Consider the following 15,031-nt stretch of genomic DNA (forward strand, 5'->3'; position numbering starts at 1 on the left):
TTTCCCCTCTTCCACGTAGCTCCAAAATGGATTCTTCGAGGATCCCTTCCATTATTTTCTTTAATATGAGAACCAGTCAAATGCAACTGACCTATCACCTTCTCTTATTCTGACAAAGTCTGAATTCTTGCCAATTTCCCAAAGCCAAAATAGCAACACTCCACTCCTGGTTGAATTATAATAAGTGAAGGTCAGACTGGATTGTTTTAAAATAACATTTAATGAAACAGCTGCTAAATTTGACCAATCATCTTAGTTCCCATATGTGGAAAAGACAGTCAACAGAGCGGCTGGCAAAAAAATACAAAGCATCTTGCATGTACCCTTGATCTCAGCACTGGCATATGACAGACTACTTCATCATGAAACAAAGGTATTTTTCTGATGTCAAGCTGGCTCAGGCAATGTGTGGTACTGGCTCCTGGTCTGACCACTACATGTCCACCAAAATGTCACCATTCTGCTGTATGCCAAAAAAGATGCATGCAGGTAAACTTGAAATATCTGAGAAACAAGCTCTGTTTCAATGCAGTCTTGATGCTTCCTTAGTTATCAGCAATGAAGATCCTGAATGGTCACCCATTATTGAGGATGACTGGATTAACATCCAAGAAAACCTGAAGAACAGCTGTCAAGATCCATGGTTTCTAAAAACGCAGGCACAAGGAATGGTTTGACAAGGGCAGAGATGCCCAAGCACTTCTTGATAAGATGCATGTGGCACATCTGGCTTGGATCAATGATAAAGAGAATGCTTCCAGGAAATCAGCATAGATTTGAGTTAAGCAGGAGGTACAAGTCCAATTATGACAAATCAAAAGAGGACTGGTGGAAATATCCAGCAGTTAAACTCCAAGATGGGCCTGAGAGACATGATTTTAAAGCATTCTACAATGTGCTAAAGGCGGTCTATGGGCTATGCATTGCTAACTGTACACCAGTGCACTCTGCTGAGGGCCTCACTTTGTGAAAGCGTTCAGCCCAGCAGTCAAGGAGTTTAGCACATCTGTGCCCAACGTACTGAATCTGGCCTCAACTTTTGACAGCAGCATCCTTGACGAGATTCCTCAGTGGGCTATTGACTTACGACTGGTCACACCACCAAGTCTTGATGAGGTACCGAAAGCTGTTAAACAGATGAAATCTGGAAAGGCACCTGGCAGTGATGCAATTCCTTCTGAAATTTATAAAGCTGCTGGTGGTCACCTGATGTACCATCTCACTCACTTATTTCATGCTATTTGGGTGAAGGAGCTAGTCCCCCAGGACTTCAAAGATGCCCTGATTGTCATCACAACACACACAGTCACCTTCTCTCTTGTATGTGTGTACCTTGAAGGCATCTCTCTGCTCTCTGTATCTGGAAAGATCCTGGCCTGCATCATTTACAAATGGCTTTCAGTAGTAGTAGTAGGCATCCTTCAGTCTACATAGACTATGGATCAGAAAACGCTGTTAAGCGATGCTGGAGTACCTCTCCAGCCACGAGCCTGGGCAATTTTTTGGGACCCTGGGCTGCCCAGACACCAGTGTCCCCCTCTCAGCTTTACTGATATAGTCCAAAGGAGAGGATAACCTCTATGTCTGGTACCAGCTCAGCTGCAGGAGTTGCCGGGTCAATGCCAGAAGTTGGCACAGAACCGCTTTAGGACTCCCCTCCGGATTTTCAGTCAGGGTTTACTCCCTTAGCCTTGCTCCTTCCCAGGATAACCCACAAGGCAGTGGAGCGGCTTTCACTACGTGTTAAAAAATGGCATCATTCCTGAAAGCCAGTATGGATTTTGTGCTGGTTGAGACACTGCTGATATGATGTGTACAGCCAGACAAATACAAGAGAAATGTAGAGACTATCATCAGGATGTCTGTGATTTTCATCAAACTTGACCAAGGCATGTGACACAGTCAACAGAAATGGGCTCTGGAAAATACTCAGTCTAATTGGTTGTTCTGGAATATTTATCAACATTGTTCAGTCTTTTCATGGCATGCTCATTTCTGTCCTTTACAACAGAGAGAGACATCGGCACCTTCTGAAATACCAAACAGTACAAAGCAAGGATGTGTTCTTGCTCCTTTCCTGTTTAACGTCTACTTTTCAATATTGCTGTTAGTTGCTTCTAAGCACTGTGCATTGGGCATAGGTCTTCAGTTCTGAACTTATGGCAGTATCTTCAAATTCTGGGGACTTCAGGCTCACACTAGAGTGGTTACTATGATTGTTCATGACCTTCTGTTTGCTGATGACTGCGCATTGTTGGCTCATCTAGTGAAGGATGCACAAGAACTTTTTGATTGCTTTGTTACATCTGCTCGTTGCTTTAGACTCAGAGTGAGACTCAGGAAGACAGAAGTTATGCCTCAGAATGTCTGGAAAGCGCCCGCACTCCTGTGATCACTGCTGCTGGTACAGTTCTTAAGGCTGCTGACAAATTCTGCTACCTCGGAAGTGTACGACAATGTCCTCTAGCAAAAACGTGCATCATGATGTACCTGCTCGACTACCAAAGTCAGCGCAGCCTTTGGAAAACTAACCAAATGCCTATGGAATGATCATGGTATTAACCTCCATACCAAGGCAGCAGTTTATCAAGCAGCTGTACTGAACATCCAGCTGTAAGACTAGGAGTCATGGACAATATACTGCTGCCATGTTTTGGAACTTGATCAGGTTCATATGCGCTGTCTGAGGAAGACTGCCCATGTGAACTGGAGAGACAAAATTTCTAACATGGAGGTTCTTAAGCTGTGTGGTGTCATGGGCATGGAAGCAATGCTTATGAACAAACACGTTCACTGAACTGGTCATGTCATGAGGATGGTCGATACACAGATACCAAAGATGGTTTTCTATCGCCAGCTTACTCATGGAAAGTGCTCTATCGGTGGTCAGGATAAGTGCTATAAAGATGTTTTAAAGGCCAACATGAAGTCACATGGCATAATCAGCCTGTGATTTGGAAACTGGCTCAGGACAGATTGTCCTGGCAGCAAACCACTGTACAGGCTCTTAATTGCTTTGGGAGTCAGCACATCCAGGCACTACAGGAAAAAGTGTAGGATCCAAAAACAACGTACAACTCGTGCAGTTGGCAATTTTTTATGCAAGATCTGTAACTGGCTTTGCTGATCAAGGATTGGTTTAAGTCGCTCACCAATGGTGTCACAGACGAGATCCGCTGATCGATGGCTCAGTCCAAGCAAGTAAGCACTTTACATAGAAAGTATTTTTTATCCTGCAGTTTCAAAGTTGTTAGTACCAATAACACTGTCTTGCTTTGGAGAGATTTTTTTTTAAGAGTACAAGAGAGAAGGGAAAGGATATCCTGCTCCAAAAAAAAATCGATCGACTGCAGAGTCTGTTTTATCCAAAACCTAGAAAGTATTTTCATTAATTTTATAGAATTTAAGTGAGCACAGGTTGTCAAGACCAGGTACTTTTATCTCATTCAAAAACAGTGCCCTCCCACAGAACAGAATCCCTCTACATCAGGGCAACACCAAGTGAATTACTAATAACTTTCTGCAACATATAGGTCAGTGACACTCAGCAGGCGGCCAGCAGACCAAAGGCTTCCGGTGGGGTCCACGAGCATACCATGAAAGAAAGTTTAAATTTACAAACAGTAATACATTGCCTATCATTCGCCTAGGACTTCTGTAGTAACTAACTTACTGACAGTGCTTCATTTATAATGAAAGAGGTGCTGGGGCTGAGACTCAGCAAGCTCCTCCACAAATCAAGCCCTCACTAGGTGACTGGAGGGTGATGGCCACCAGCTGGGAGCCCAGCTTGGAAGGCAGCACAACTGCCAGCAGCAGCTCCACCTTCAGAGCTGGGCAGCCAGAGTAGTGGCTGCTGGCCAGGAACCCAGAGGTGCCACAGCTCAGCCTGGAAAAAATGAAGCACTGCTTACTGGACCTTAAGTTCTTTTGATACCATTGGCTGCAATTCAGCAAGAATGCCACCCATTTCTAAATAGTAAAAAATTGAGCCAAAATGAATGCGAGTTAAAGTACTTAAAAAGAGTAATGTATGTCTGTCTGCCTTTCAGACACACCCTGTGCAATCTGGAGGAAAGAGTAGTGCGTTCTGGCAGAACAGAGTGGGTTCATTATCATGTTTAGTTTTGGAAGGGAAGTATTTGCTGGCCACTGCCCTGCATCTGTTGTTTTCTTCCTCTTGCCTCAGTCCCTGCTGCCTTGTAGAGCGTGAGGCAGCATTAACAACAACATTATCATCCCTTGAGGGCTCATCATTTAATAGCAAGACATTCCCTAGGCAACACTCCACCCTCTGACCCCATCACCTCAACCAAGCATCACAATCATTACTATCAAAACGACAATAAGTCCTGTGGCACCTTATAGACTAACAGATATTTTTGAGCATAAGCTTTCGTGGGCAAAAACCCACTTTGTCAGATGCAACTGTCGTTGACCACAAAAGCCTATGCTCCAAAATATCTGTTAGTCTATAAGGTACCACAGGACTTCTTGTTGTTTTTGAAGATACAAACTAACACAGCTACCTCTCTAACACTAATCATTACTGTGTAAAGTTTTAAACAATTTACTAATACCGTATATGTATATACTGTCTTTGTCTGCTGAACCCCCATTTCCCTGGAACCTAACCCCCACCCCACCCTTACGTTAACTTTTATGGAGAAATTGGATTTGCTTAATTGTTCCACTCAAGTGGCATTTTTCAGGAACATACCTACAACATTAAGTGAGGAGTTACAGTATATTATAACAGGTTTTACATGCTTCAAAAGCAGAATTTCTTTTTGAGACTAAAAGTTTGAGAGTTCCTGGAATTTAGGAATGATGTTCTCGCTATCACAAGTAGCTTTTCAGCACTATCATGGATCACTTGAACTCCCTCAATCTACAACTCAAAAGCCATGCAAGCAGTGTCAGAGATCTCTTTGAAAATGTGTTTGCCTGTCAGAGGATCTTGAAATGTTTCAGACAAACACTTAAGAGGAAAGATGCTGCACTTTCCACACTGTGTTGTTGCTACACATGAATCTTCAAGGAAAACAATGCAAGAATTCCTAAATGATCTCAAAATTTTTACAACAAAACTTGAAGAGTTTTAAAATGCAAAACAATTTGCTTTTATTTGTTTGTGCTCAATTTGTAGTCTCTGCTAAAGCAAAGAACGTTTTCTAAAACAAATATTATAAAAGCCCGACACCCCCAGAACCTTACAGATGAGCATCTTCACCAGTGCATGTGCTTCGCCCTTAACTCCTACAAACCATTCTTCTCAAAGTTTGCCACAGATCACTGATATCACTTCTCCCACTAGAGACTGCTACAGACACAGGCGATAATGATTTATAAACTTTGTTAAAAGATAAAAACACTATACTTACGTTAAAATCAAGGTATTTACTAATTGGCAAGTGAAGTTTTTCATTTTATTTTGTCAGACTTCTGCTTAAATGGACCACCTCGATGTAAAATTTTTAAATCAGTCTAAGGATAGACCTAATTGAGTATCATTGATCTCGGTTCTTCTTGGAGGTCTATCAAATTTATCTCACTGTATCACTAGCTTGTGAGATCTGAAGCAACTACAGCTCACATTCAAAGGATAAACATTTAAGAAAAGCAAAGTAAGTCAAAAATAAACATAAGCCCAGCTAATGTTGTGTTTTGCAGAAGAAATATGGAAGATCCATCTGTACACAGATTGTCATCCAAATACTATACACGTTCAGTTCTGTCTCCTAAATTCACACTTACCATGTGGGCAAACAAGATCTTCATTAAAGTTTAACTCCTCTTCCTCCTCCCTCTTTTCTTCATTTGACTCATCTGACCAACAGAAAAAGTAGATTGGACAGAAGCTCTCTGTAGTTGAGTTTGATTCCTTGGAAGAATCATAATAATTTGTTTCCTTTTCAAATTGAAACAAATTCAATTGTTTCAGATCCCTAATGCTAGAGAAACTAACAATATACGCTCAAGTTTATTGGCCCATTCCTCCAGAATGAGGACAGGATCATGGTTTACATTTGAGTGCTCTGAAATACACAGAGTGCAAGACTACCTTTTACATGAGACTATGAAGCTAGCATTCAATATAGCTAAAACATCAGAGTTCTCTGCTGCTCCCAAACAGCTCAGCTGAGAATTAAAAGAAACTTAGCACCAGATCAAAGTGGAGGGTACCGAAATCTTACAGGGAAAATTCTGTCAGCTTGTTGCCTTGAAGAATCTGATCCAAACCAAATGTCCCCACTCAAATGAGGCCAAGAATCATTCTGCTTGGAAGACTTCAAGAGGAGTAACTTTTTTGGAAAGCATCTACAAAACTGCAGGCAATATTAGAAACACATGTGTATTATGATAAAGGGAAGTTTTTACTAGTCACTCCAATTAGCTCTGCAGGGGAAAATAAAATGGAACTGCACCAGTGTTCCCGCTAGTTTTTTTCATCCATGGAAGAAAAACTTTTGTTATGTGCACCATGACATGGTGTAGATGGGCACCACCAACAGAAACACATGCTGCTAACTGTGGGTGCTCTCCTAATAAGCTGGGCAGCACCAGAATCTCTTCCCTAAGTGATCAACTTAGAAAGAACACTACACTGCACCTAAATATGACTGACAACTGGAGCCTGGTTTACCCTTGAAAAGTTAAGTCAAAAGGAACAGCACTCAGGGGGCAAGAAAAATTCACACCTTCATGCACTATACCCACGCCAATCTAAGCTCCAGTGTAGATGCAACTAGGCCAATGGAAGAATGCCACCCTTCCATTGCTGTCAGAACTGTCTACACTATGGTGCCACAGTGGACAGCTTCGGTGTTGTAGCTGTACTTTTGTAGAGTCCATAGTACAGACATGGCTTAAGTTTCAACTGCAGAAGCAGACTCTCTTTAGTGTCAAGTGAGATTATATAGGTGTAAGTGATGGCAGAAAAAAGAAAAACGTGTGTATTGCTTCTGACATTTCTCAAATACATATCTAATAAATACTACTTCGTATTAGAGAAGAACCTCAGGGTTATGAACATCTCCAAGATGGACATTGTAACTCTGAACAAAACCTCATGGTTATTCTTTCAAAAGTTTACAACTGACTGCTGACTTAGGACAGGTTTAATGCAGCTTTGAACCCTTACTACGCAAAAGAAAAATTATCCTTTTTTTTTCCATTATTTAACGTGATATTGTATTTGGTTCTTGGTTTTCTGGACTGTGCTGCTTCCTGATTACATACATCCAGTTCCAAGTGGGATGCATGCTTGACTGTTACTCTGCTGCTAATCCTTCTGTTTGTAATTCGGAGTTTCTACTGTATATCATTCAGATTGTTGAAAGCAACAATTCTAACAACTAAAATAGATGCTTAATCAACACTACAGGAATATCCAACCTATTTTTCAAGTAGTGGTAGAAATGGGGTTGCCTGGTTTTAAACATCTACCTTTGTTTTGTCCATCTCCATTCACTTTTCCATTACTCTGATCTGTGTCATCATCTTGTTCGTTTAACTGTTCCAGCGCCAAATGACGCCAGCTCCTCAAGGACGACTTTCCAACCCAAAAACCATCATTCCTGCATAGAGGAAAAAAAAGACGACAAGCATTTACAATACAAACCATAACTTAAGGTGACAGTTTCTGGCTCAGAATGTGAGCTTTTAAAATCTTTGTCAGACCACTTCCAGTTCCTCTTCCTGCGCTGACGCTTATGTGCAAGATCAAAAACCTGTTTTCTTCACCACTACGAGTGGGTCCAATTACCTCACTTACCTTGTTTCTCCTATATCCTGAGACCAACAGAGCTACAGCGCTGCCAATAATTAACACCTGATTCTTAAAAGTTTAAATACTACCAACAACAGACTTGTGCAATGCAAACATTGGAAGGTGTCAGCATCACATACCCTTTTACTGTAATTTTCAGCAAGTTTGTGACAGTTTTATAGTCTTCGTTTAATTGGTTTTTCAGTCGTAGTATTCGACACCTCTCTACCACACAGTCCTTGCAAAGCGCTTTAACTAAAAATAAATAAAACACACGTTACAAGAATATTACTGCTACAGTTTAGTTTTGTTCTGAACCTTTTGCAAATGTAGACATAGCCAGTTGAAGGTGCTCTCTGTCAGTCAAGTGGGCTTAATATAGTTACCAACTTTAACATTTTCCACTACCTGGTATTTAGATAGAAACACACAGTAACAGCTAAACAGGACCAAAATTAGATCTAACTGTAGTAAGCTTTTGACGGGGGTCGGTCTGTTTCTTTATCAACAACATGTCTCATGACCTCAGTTTCACAAGTCTACATTTCTGATATGAACTGTTTATACTTACTGTAACAAGCTGGAGAATATGGGTAACCTAGGTAAGCCATTGTGTTTAAAAAGGACAGAAATTTGCAATAGCAGTTTTAGTATTAGAAAAACATGAATAATATGTAGACATGCAGTGAACACACACTATAAATATACTTCCTATGTACTGAACTGCTGTTGGAAGGGAGGTCTACAGGTGAAAAAGATCGCTCCCTTCCTTGGCTAATATACCTTCCTCACATCTTCACTGCTCTGAGACTAATGTTCCAAAATACTGGCGTCTGTCAGCAAAGAATGATCCAATACACAAGGCACTGCCTACAGAGAGCACTGACAGAAATAACAGGCCTGGGAGCCCCACCAATCCCCTATCTTAGGATCTTTATTCAAGTTTGCTATTTTACAGAATGTTTATTATAAAGGTTTCATTAAAATATTAAAGTTTCAAGTCTTTTACTTAAATATACCCCCTCCTTTTCCAGAGCGACCACACAAAACTACTTCAATGCACAAAGCAGAATCGAGATCTGAAATGTTATGTTCCCCAGTTCGCCTGTTTCACCAGTGCTAGGCTATAGATATTCATGCCTGCCTATAAAGTAGGGACATAAAATCCTGTTTAATTGGTTAACCAGTAGGTTAACCTAGGAGTGAACAAACTTCTTCTGTCAGGCCCCACTTTTCACCCATTCAGTTAGCAGGGCCCCTGTGAACTGTCTAATGTAATCCAAACCGATGCAAATTTCGGTTATGTTCATATGTAAAACACCCTGCTGGCATATGTAATAAAATAAGTATACAGAATGTAAAATGTTTATTAAAATCAGTCTGCAAAAGTGAATATGCATACATGAAACCATGAAACCAGTAACGTGTCAACATTTTTAATGAGATGGATGAGCCAGAGACCCAGCAGCTGCATGCTCCTTATGAAATTCCACACACTCTGCTCAGGGGGCCTTCCCCCCCAACTTTCCACCCCCCTGGGTTAACCTATACAGAGAAACAAGGGAGGGGGACATGAGGCAACTCATTTAGCAATTAAAATTTTGCAAAGGCACAGGGGGATAGCAGACCTCCTGAGTGATAGGCATACCTGAAAATATTACTTCATACAATGGGGACAAATAGGAGGTAAGTGGGGGGAAAAAAAAAACAAGGGAACAAAAGGAAACTAGGGAAAAAGGAAAGGAAACTGAATTCATGCTGACCGGAAGCTAACCCCAATTAAACATCAAATTGTTTACATCACATGGGAAGGACCAAGGAAGTAGGACGTTGAACAGTTAAGCCTTCTAACAACTGTAACTAAGCAGTACCTTCAAAAGCAGCCGTCCAGAAAAATATACAAGCAGGACAAATATTGTGGCCAAAAATGAAGCTACATTAAATTGACACAAAATGTAAAACAGATTTCAATATAACAATTTAAATCCCAAGAAAAGTGTCATGTGAGTGTATTCTATCCAGACACCATGGTTTAAGCTTACCATTTAGCCTGGGGCCCCCTCCATATCTCCTGTAAAAGTAGTCAGCAACATATTCAGAAATTCTCTTCATAATTGATATTTTATCAGGGTGCAATTTGCCATGTGAACACAAGCATGCAGAGTTATCTATGGGCTTGGGAGGAGCAGATTCATCCAGCCATTTCTGTAACCATTCGAGAGAGACAAACTCATAAGGGCACCCTGGAAAAAAATGAACAGAAACAAACCTATACATTTCCACAAGTACATCATACAGGAGATATTTTAAAATTACTCTGCTGTTCAACAGTACTTTAAAATTAAAGTTTGTGGGGGGAAAACTTTCCACTAAAAATTATATTCCCTTTATACAATATCTTCAAATATGTAATTCATCTTCCATGTCAATTTCTGATCTCAACTATGCAGTTTTATGGCATGGTGTCTCTTCTAAAAGTCAGCAGCTGTGTGAACTTAGATCTGAGACAAAAATCATTGTAATTCAAATAGGAAACTGGCTAGTGAAGCCAGAGAACATTCTCAAACTGCACCATCCCTTGGCTAGAGTGGTTATTCTATTTTAGAACATTTAAGAAAAAATATGTAACCCATCTTCCTACTGCTAATTAAGAGAATGCCATTAATTACTTTTAGAAGTTAAATGTCTATTCCAAAGGGTAGCTGTATTAGTCTATGGCTACGTCTACATGTGCACGCTACATCGAAATAGCTTATTTCGATATAGCGACATCGAAATAGTCTATTTCGATGAATAACGTCTACACATCCTCCAGGGCTGGCAACATCGACGTTCAACTTCGACGTTGGGCAGCACCACATCGAAATAGGTGCTGCGAGGGAACGTCTACACACCAAAGTAGCACACATCGAAATAAGGGTGCCAGGCACAGCTGCAGACAGGGTCACAGGGCGGACTCAACAGCAAGCTGCTCCCTTAAAGGGCCCCTCCCAGACACAGTTGCACTATACAACACAAGACCCACAGAGCCAACAACTGGTTGCAGACCCTGTGCCTGCAGCATGGATCCCCAGCTGCCGCAGCAGCAGCCAGAAGCCCTGGGCTAAGGGCTGCTGCCCATGGTGACCATAGAGCCCCGCAGGGGCTGGAGAGAGAGCGTCTCTCAACCCCTCAGCTGATGGCCGCCATGGTGGACCCCACTCTTTCGATGTTGCGGGACGCAGATCGTCTACACGTGCCCTACTTTGACGTTGAACGTCGAAGTAGGGCGCTATTCCCATCCCCTCATGGGGTTAGCGGCTTTGACGTCTCGCCGCCTAACGTCGATTTCAACTTCGAAATAGCGCTCGCCACATGTAGCCGTGATGGGCGCTATTTCGAAGTTAGTGCCGCTACTTCGAAGTAGCGTGCACGTGTAGACACGGCTTATTTCAGCAAAAACAACAAAGGAGTCTGGTGGCACTTTAAACAAACTTAAGATGTCACCGGATTCAAAAATCTGTCTTCCTTAATTGAGGTAAGAGAGCTGCCAAGCAATTAAAAAAATTAATCACAATTACCCGTGCAATAAAATATTAATCACAATCACGCTGTTAAACAGAACGCCTTTAAATATGTGGTGCTCTTTTCTATATTTTCAAATATACTGATTTCAGTTACAACACAGAATACAAAGTGTACAGTACTAACTTCATATTTATTTTATAATAAATATTTGCACTGGAAAAAACAATTTAATGTAAGTATTGTTGTGCTATCTCTATCAAGAAAGTCACATGTACAGATGTAGAATTATGTACAAAAAATAACTGCATTCAAAAATAAAACAATGGGAAAATTTTAGAGCCTACTCAGTCCTACTTCTCATTCAGCCAATCGCTCAAACAAGTTTGCTCATGTTTGGAGGCAGCAGTGCTGTCCACTTCTCACTTTCAGGCAACCTTTTAAACAAGAACAGGCATTCACGACACTGTTGTAGCCAATGTCACAATATATTTACATGCCAGAGGCCCTAAAGATTCACATGTCCCCTCATGCTTCAATCAACATTCCAGAGGACGTGCCCACACTGATGTTTGAGTCTGCTTAATAACGATCCAAAACACAGCAGACTGATGCATGTGCATTTTCTTTAGCTCATTCAGATGCCACTAACAGAACGCTGATTGTCTTTCCTGGATATTTGCATTCTGTAATTTTCACAACTGAGTGCTGCTTTTTCGGACTTTTGAAAGCAGGCTCCCCACCTCATCCCTCTCAAATTTTGTTAGCACTTCAGATTCTTAAACCTTGGGTCAAGCACTGTGGCTATTTTAGAAATCTCATCTTCTTTGCATTTTGTCAAATACGGTGTGAAAGTGTTCTTAAAAGGAACATGTTCTGGGTCATGATCTGAGACTGCTATAAGATGAAATTGTCAGAATTCAAGTAAAACAAAACAGGAGACATACAGTTCTCACCCAAGGGAGTAAAGGCACAAATGTAAGGGAACGGGATACCTCAGTGGTTAGAGCACTGGCCTGGTAAACCCAGGGTTGTGAGATCAATCCTTGAAGGGGGCCTTCCATCCAAGAGTCTGGGGCAGGTTAGATTTTTAAAAGGAGGATAGTGACAGGGTCTGCTGTCAGTGCTGGGGACTGGACTTGCTGACCTCTCAAGGTCCCTTCCAGCTCTACAAGATGCATGTACATTAATGTTTTGGCACCCCCACACACACACTTCATTTTTTTAAACAAGCACCATCAGCATGGAAAAAATGTTTACTATATTTGGCCCAAAATACCTTGCACGGCTGATGACAAAAGTGCCATGCGAAGGCCTGTTCTCATTTTTCAGGTGACATTATAAATAAGCAACAGGCATTTTCTGTAAACAAACTTGTCTTAGAGACTGGATGAACAAGAAGCAGAACCAAGTGGATCAGTAGGCTCTAAATTTTATAATATTTGTTTGAGTTATATAACAAAAGAAATTCTGCATTTGTAAGTTACCCTTCCACAGTAAAGAGCTACACAATACTTGTACGAGGTAAACTCAAAAATACTAATGCTGCATTCTGTGTTGCAATATAAACCAATATATTTGAAAATACAGAAAACATTGAAAATATTTAATAAATTTCAGCTGGTATTCTATTAGTGTGATTAATCACAATTTTTAATCATGATTTAAGAATTAACTGTGCAAGTTAACTAATCAACAGCTCTAGTAAGTAAATTAGAAGTTTAATGTTACAATGTAGGAATGTAATAAGAGTGACGTCTCATTAACTATTACAGAGAAGGTGGGTGAGACAATCGTTTTTGGACCAACTTCTGTTGGTAAAAAGTAAGTTTTCAAGGTTACACAAGGCTCTTCTTCTGGACTGGGAAAGGCATGCCGAATGTTACCCACCTTTGTCTGTCTAATATCCTGGGCCAGACACAGCTATACATTGTGTAGATATGTTAACTACAATAATCATAAGGGGATAAGATACAATTTTATAAAGAATTAGACCTATGTATGTCTTTAAGTACAGAGTTTTCTGTGCTGTTTCAAGTACATTACAAAAATGGGGGTTCGGCGGCAAATATGGATGATAAACGCTAGCAGTTAACCCTAGCTAGAACTACAGAGAGTAAGTTTATCAACTGCCTGTATATTGTAGTAGACGAATGGAAGCTTGCATGTGATACGCCAGTTTTTCAACTGCAGATTGTAGAGATAGTCTTGCTTCCAAAACAGAGCCTTTATGTGCATGTTACTTTGAAGCACTGAACCCATCACTCTTCCACACAAATCTGACACGCTTCTGGTGATGCATGTTTCTCCAGAACAAGTTTTTGTTAAATATCACAACAGATCAATGGTATCAGTCTAATTAGAAGACAGTTACCAATTCTGTAACTGGGGTTTGAGATGTCTTGCTCATGTTCGTTCCAAAATCGGTATGCGCTGGCGCATGCCAAGTTGCCAGAAAACATTTTGGCTTAGCTGGTAGCCATTGGGTTTGAACGGCACCTCCCTGAAGTGGCGCTGATATGGTGACCAATATATGCACCATCTGCATGCCTCCGTCTCAGTTCCTTCTTGCCAGCTAATCAGACAGTGGGGAAGGCAGATGGGTTTTGGAATGGACATAAGAAACATCTCTAAGGACACAAGTTACAGAACAGGTCACTGTCTCCTTTTCCAAGTGACTGCTTATGAGCATTCCAAAGTGGGTGAATACAAGCCAATGTCTAAGAGGTGGGGCTGGAGCCCAAGAAATAACATAGGACTGCCCTACCCAGTACAGCACCCACCCAAACATGCTGTGTGAGTGCATAAAGGTCCATGTGGTCACCTCTCTGTTTCTTCTTGAAAGCCCTGTTTTTCCCTATGGTTTGCTGCATCAAGCACTATGGAGTCCGGGGCGGGGGGGAGGGAGGAGATAAGGCTACCCTGGTAAGGACTGACAAAGACAAGATGTCCGTGATCAGGTTCGTCTCATCACTATCTTCCTCTGCCTGAACTCCCCAAGCCTTGGGGCACTCAGCGTAATAGCTGTTGAAACGCCAGACCATCCTGGAAGATTGGGGACACCACTGACCCACAGCCGCCTCACCCAGGGAAGAAGAGGAGCCACCCGCTACGTCAGTAAATAGTGGCAAGGCTGAAAGGCCCAAGTCTCCCACTTGAGGTCCTGACACAGCCTGTGGTACCTGAGGCATGATTCCTGAAAGTAAAGGTAACACTCTGCCCCAGGGCTGATGGCACTGAGGTCCCTTGCTGAAACAGCACCTGGATCGACAGTGCCAGCAACAACAGTGCCGAGGGGCCCGGCATCGAGATGGGAAGTGTCCAAATCGCCTGAGGTAGAGCTGGTGCCTGTGCTAACAGCATTGGAGACTATGAAGCTAGAGGGCTGAAGAGGAAGCCTCCAATCAACAAGGTGGTTCCTGCACCTGGTCTCTTGGAGGGGCATTCAACAATGCTGACGATGCCGAGTGCGGCACTTGAGGAACTCCTGGGAACACAGAGACAGAAGGTGACCCAGAAGGGAGTCCTGTAGCCTGCCCCTGTGTCTCATGAAAAGGTCACAGGGTCTAAAAGGGCCACAGTGTCACTCCTTGCACAGCTGGCTCCCACCTGTTATCGCCCGAGCGTCGACTGTGGTGCCTGTGACAACTGCTATGGGATGCAGATCAAGTACTCCCACTCCTTGCTAAACTCAAGCAGTACGAGCCCAATTCCGATGCCAACACATCCGACAGGGAGGACCAGGGCAGCACGATA

At 41.9% G+C, this 15,031-nt stretch overlaps 1 protein-coding gene across 3 annotated transcripts in view; it reads right to left on the reverse strand.

The window, feature by feature from the left end:
* USP48 (ubiquitin specific peptidase 48) overlaps positions 1-15,031 on the reverse strand; it is an 80,732-nt gene that overhangs the window by 40,676 nt on the left and 25,025 nt on the right. For all 3 annotated transcript variants that reach the window (XM_075018076.1, XM_075018075.1, XM_075018077.1), the window contains exons 12-15: positions 9,814-10,014; positions 7,912-8,026; positions 7,450-7,580; positions 5,758-5,829 (exon numbers count right to left, since the gene is read on the reverse strand). In XM_075018076.1, the coding sequence (XP_074874177.1) occupies positions 5,758-5,829; positions 7,450-7,580; positions 7,912-8,026; positions 9,814-10,014 (519 nt within the window). The remainder of the gene's footprint in view (positions 1-5,757; positions 5,830-7,449; positions 7,581-7,911; positions 8,027-9,813; positions 10,015-15,031) is intronic.

The sequence above is a fragment of the Carettochelys insculpta genome, chromosome 23, assembly GCF_033958435.1.
Source record: "Carettochelys insculpta isolate YL-2023 chromosome 23, ASM3395843v1, whole genome shotgun sequence".
Classification (NCBI taxonomy): Eukaryota; Metazoa; Chordata; order Testudines; family Carettochelyidae; genus Carettochelys; species Carettochelys insculpta.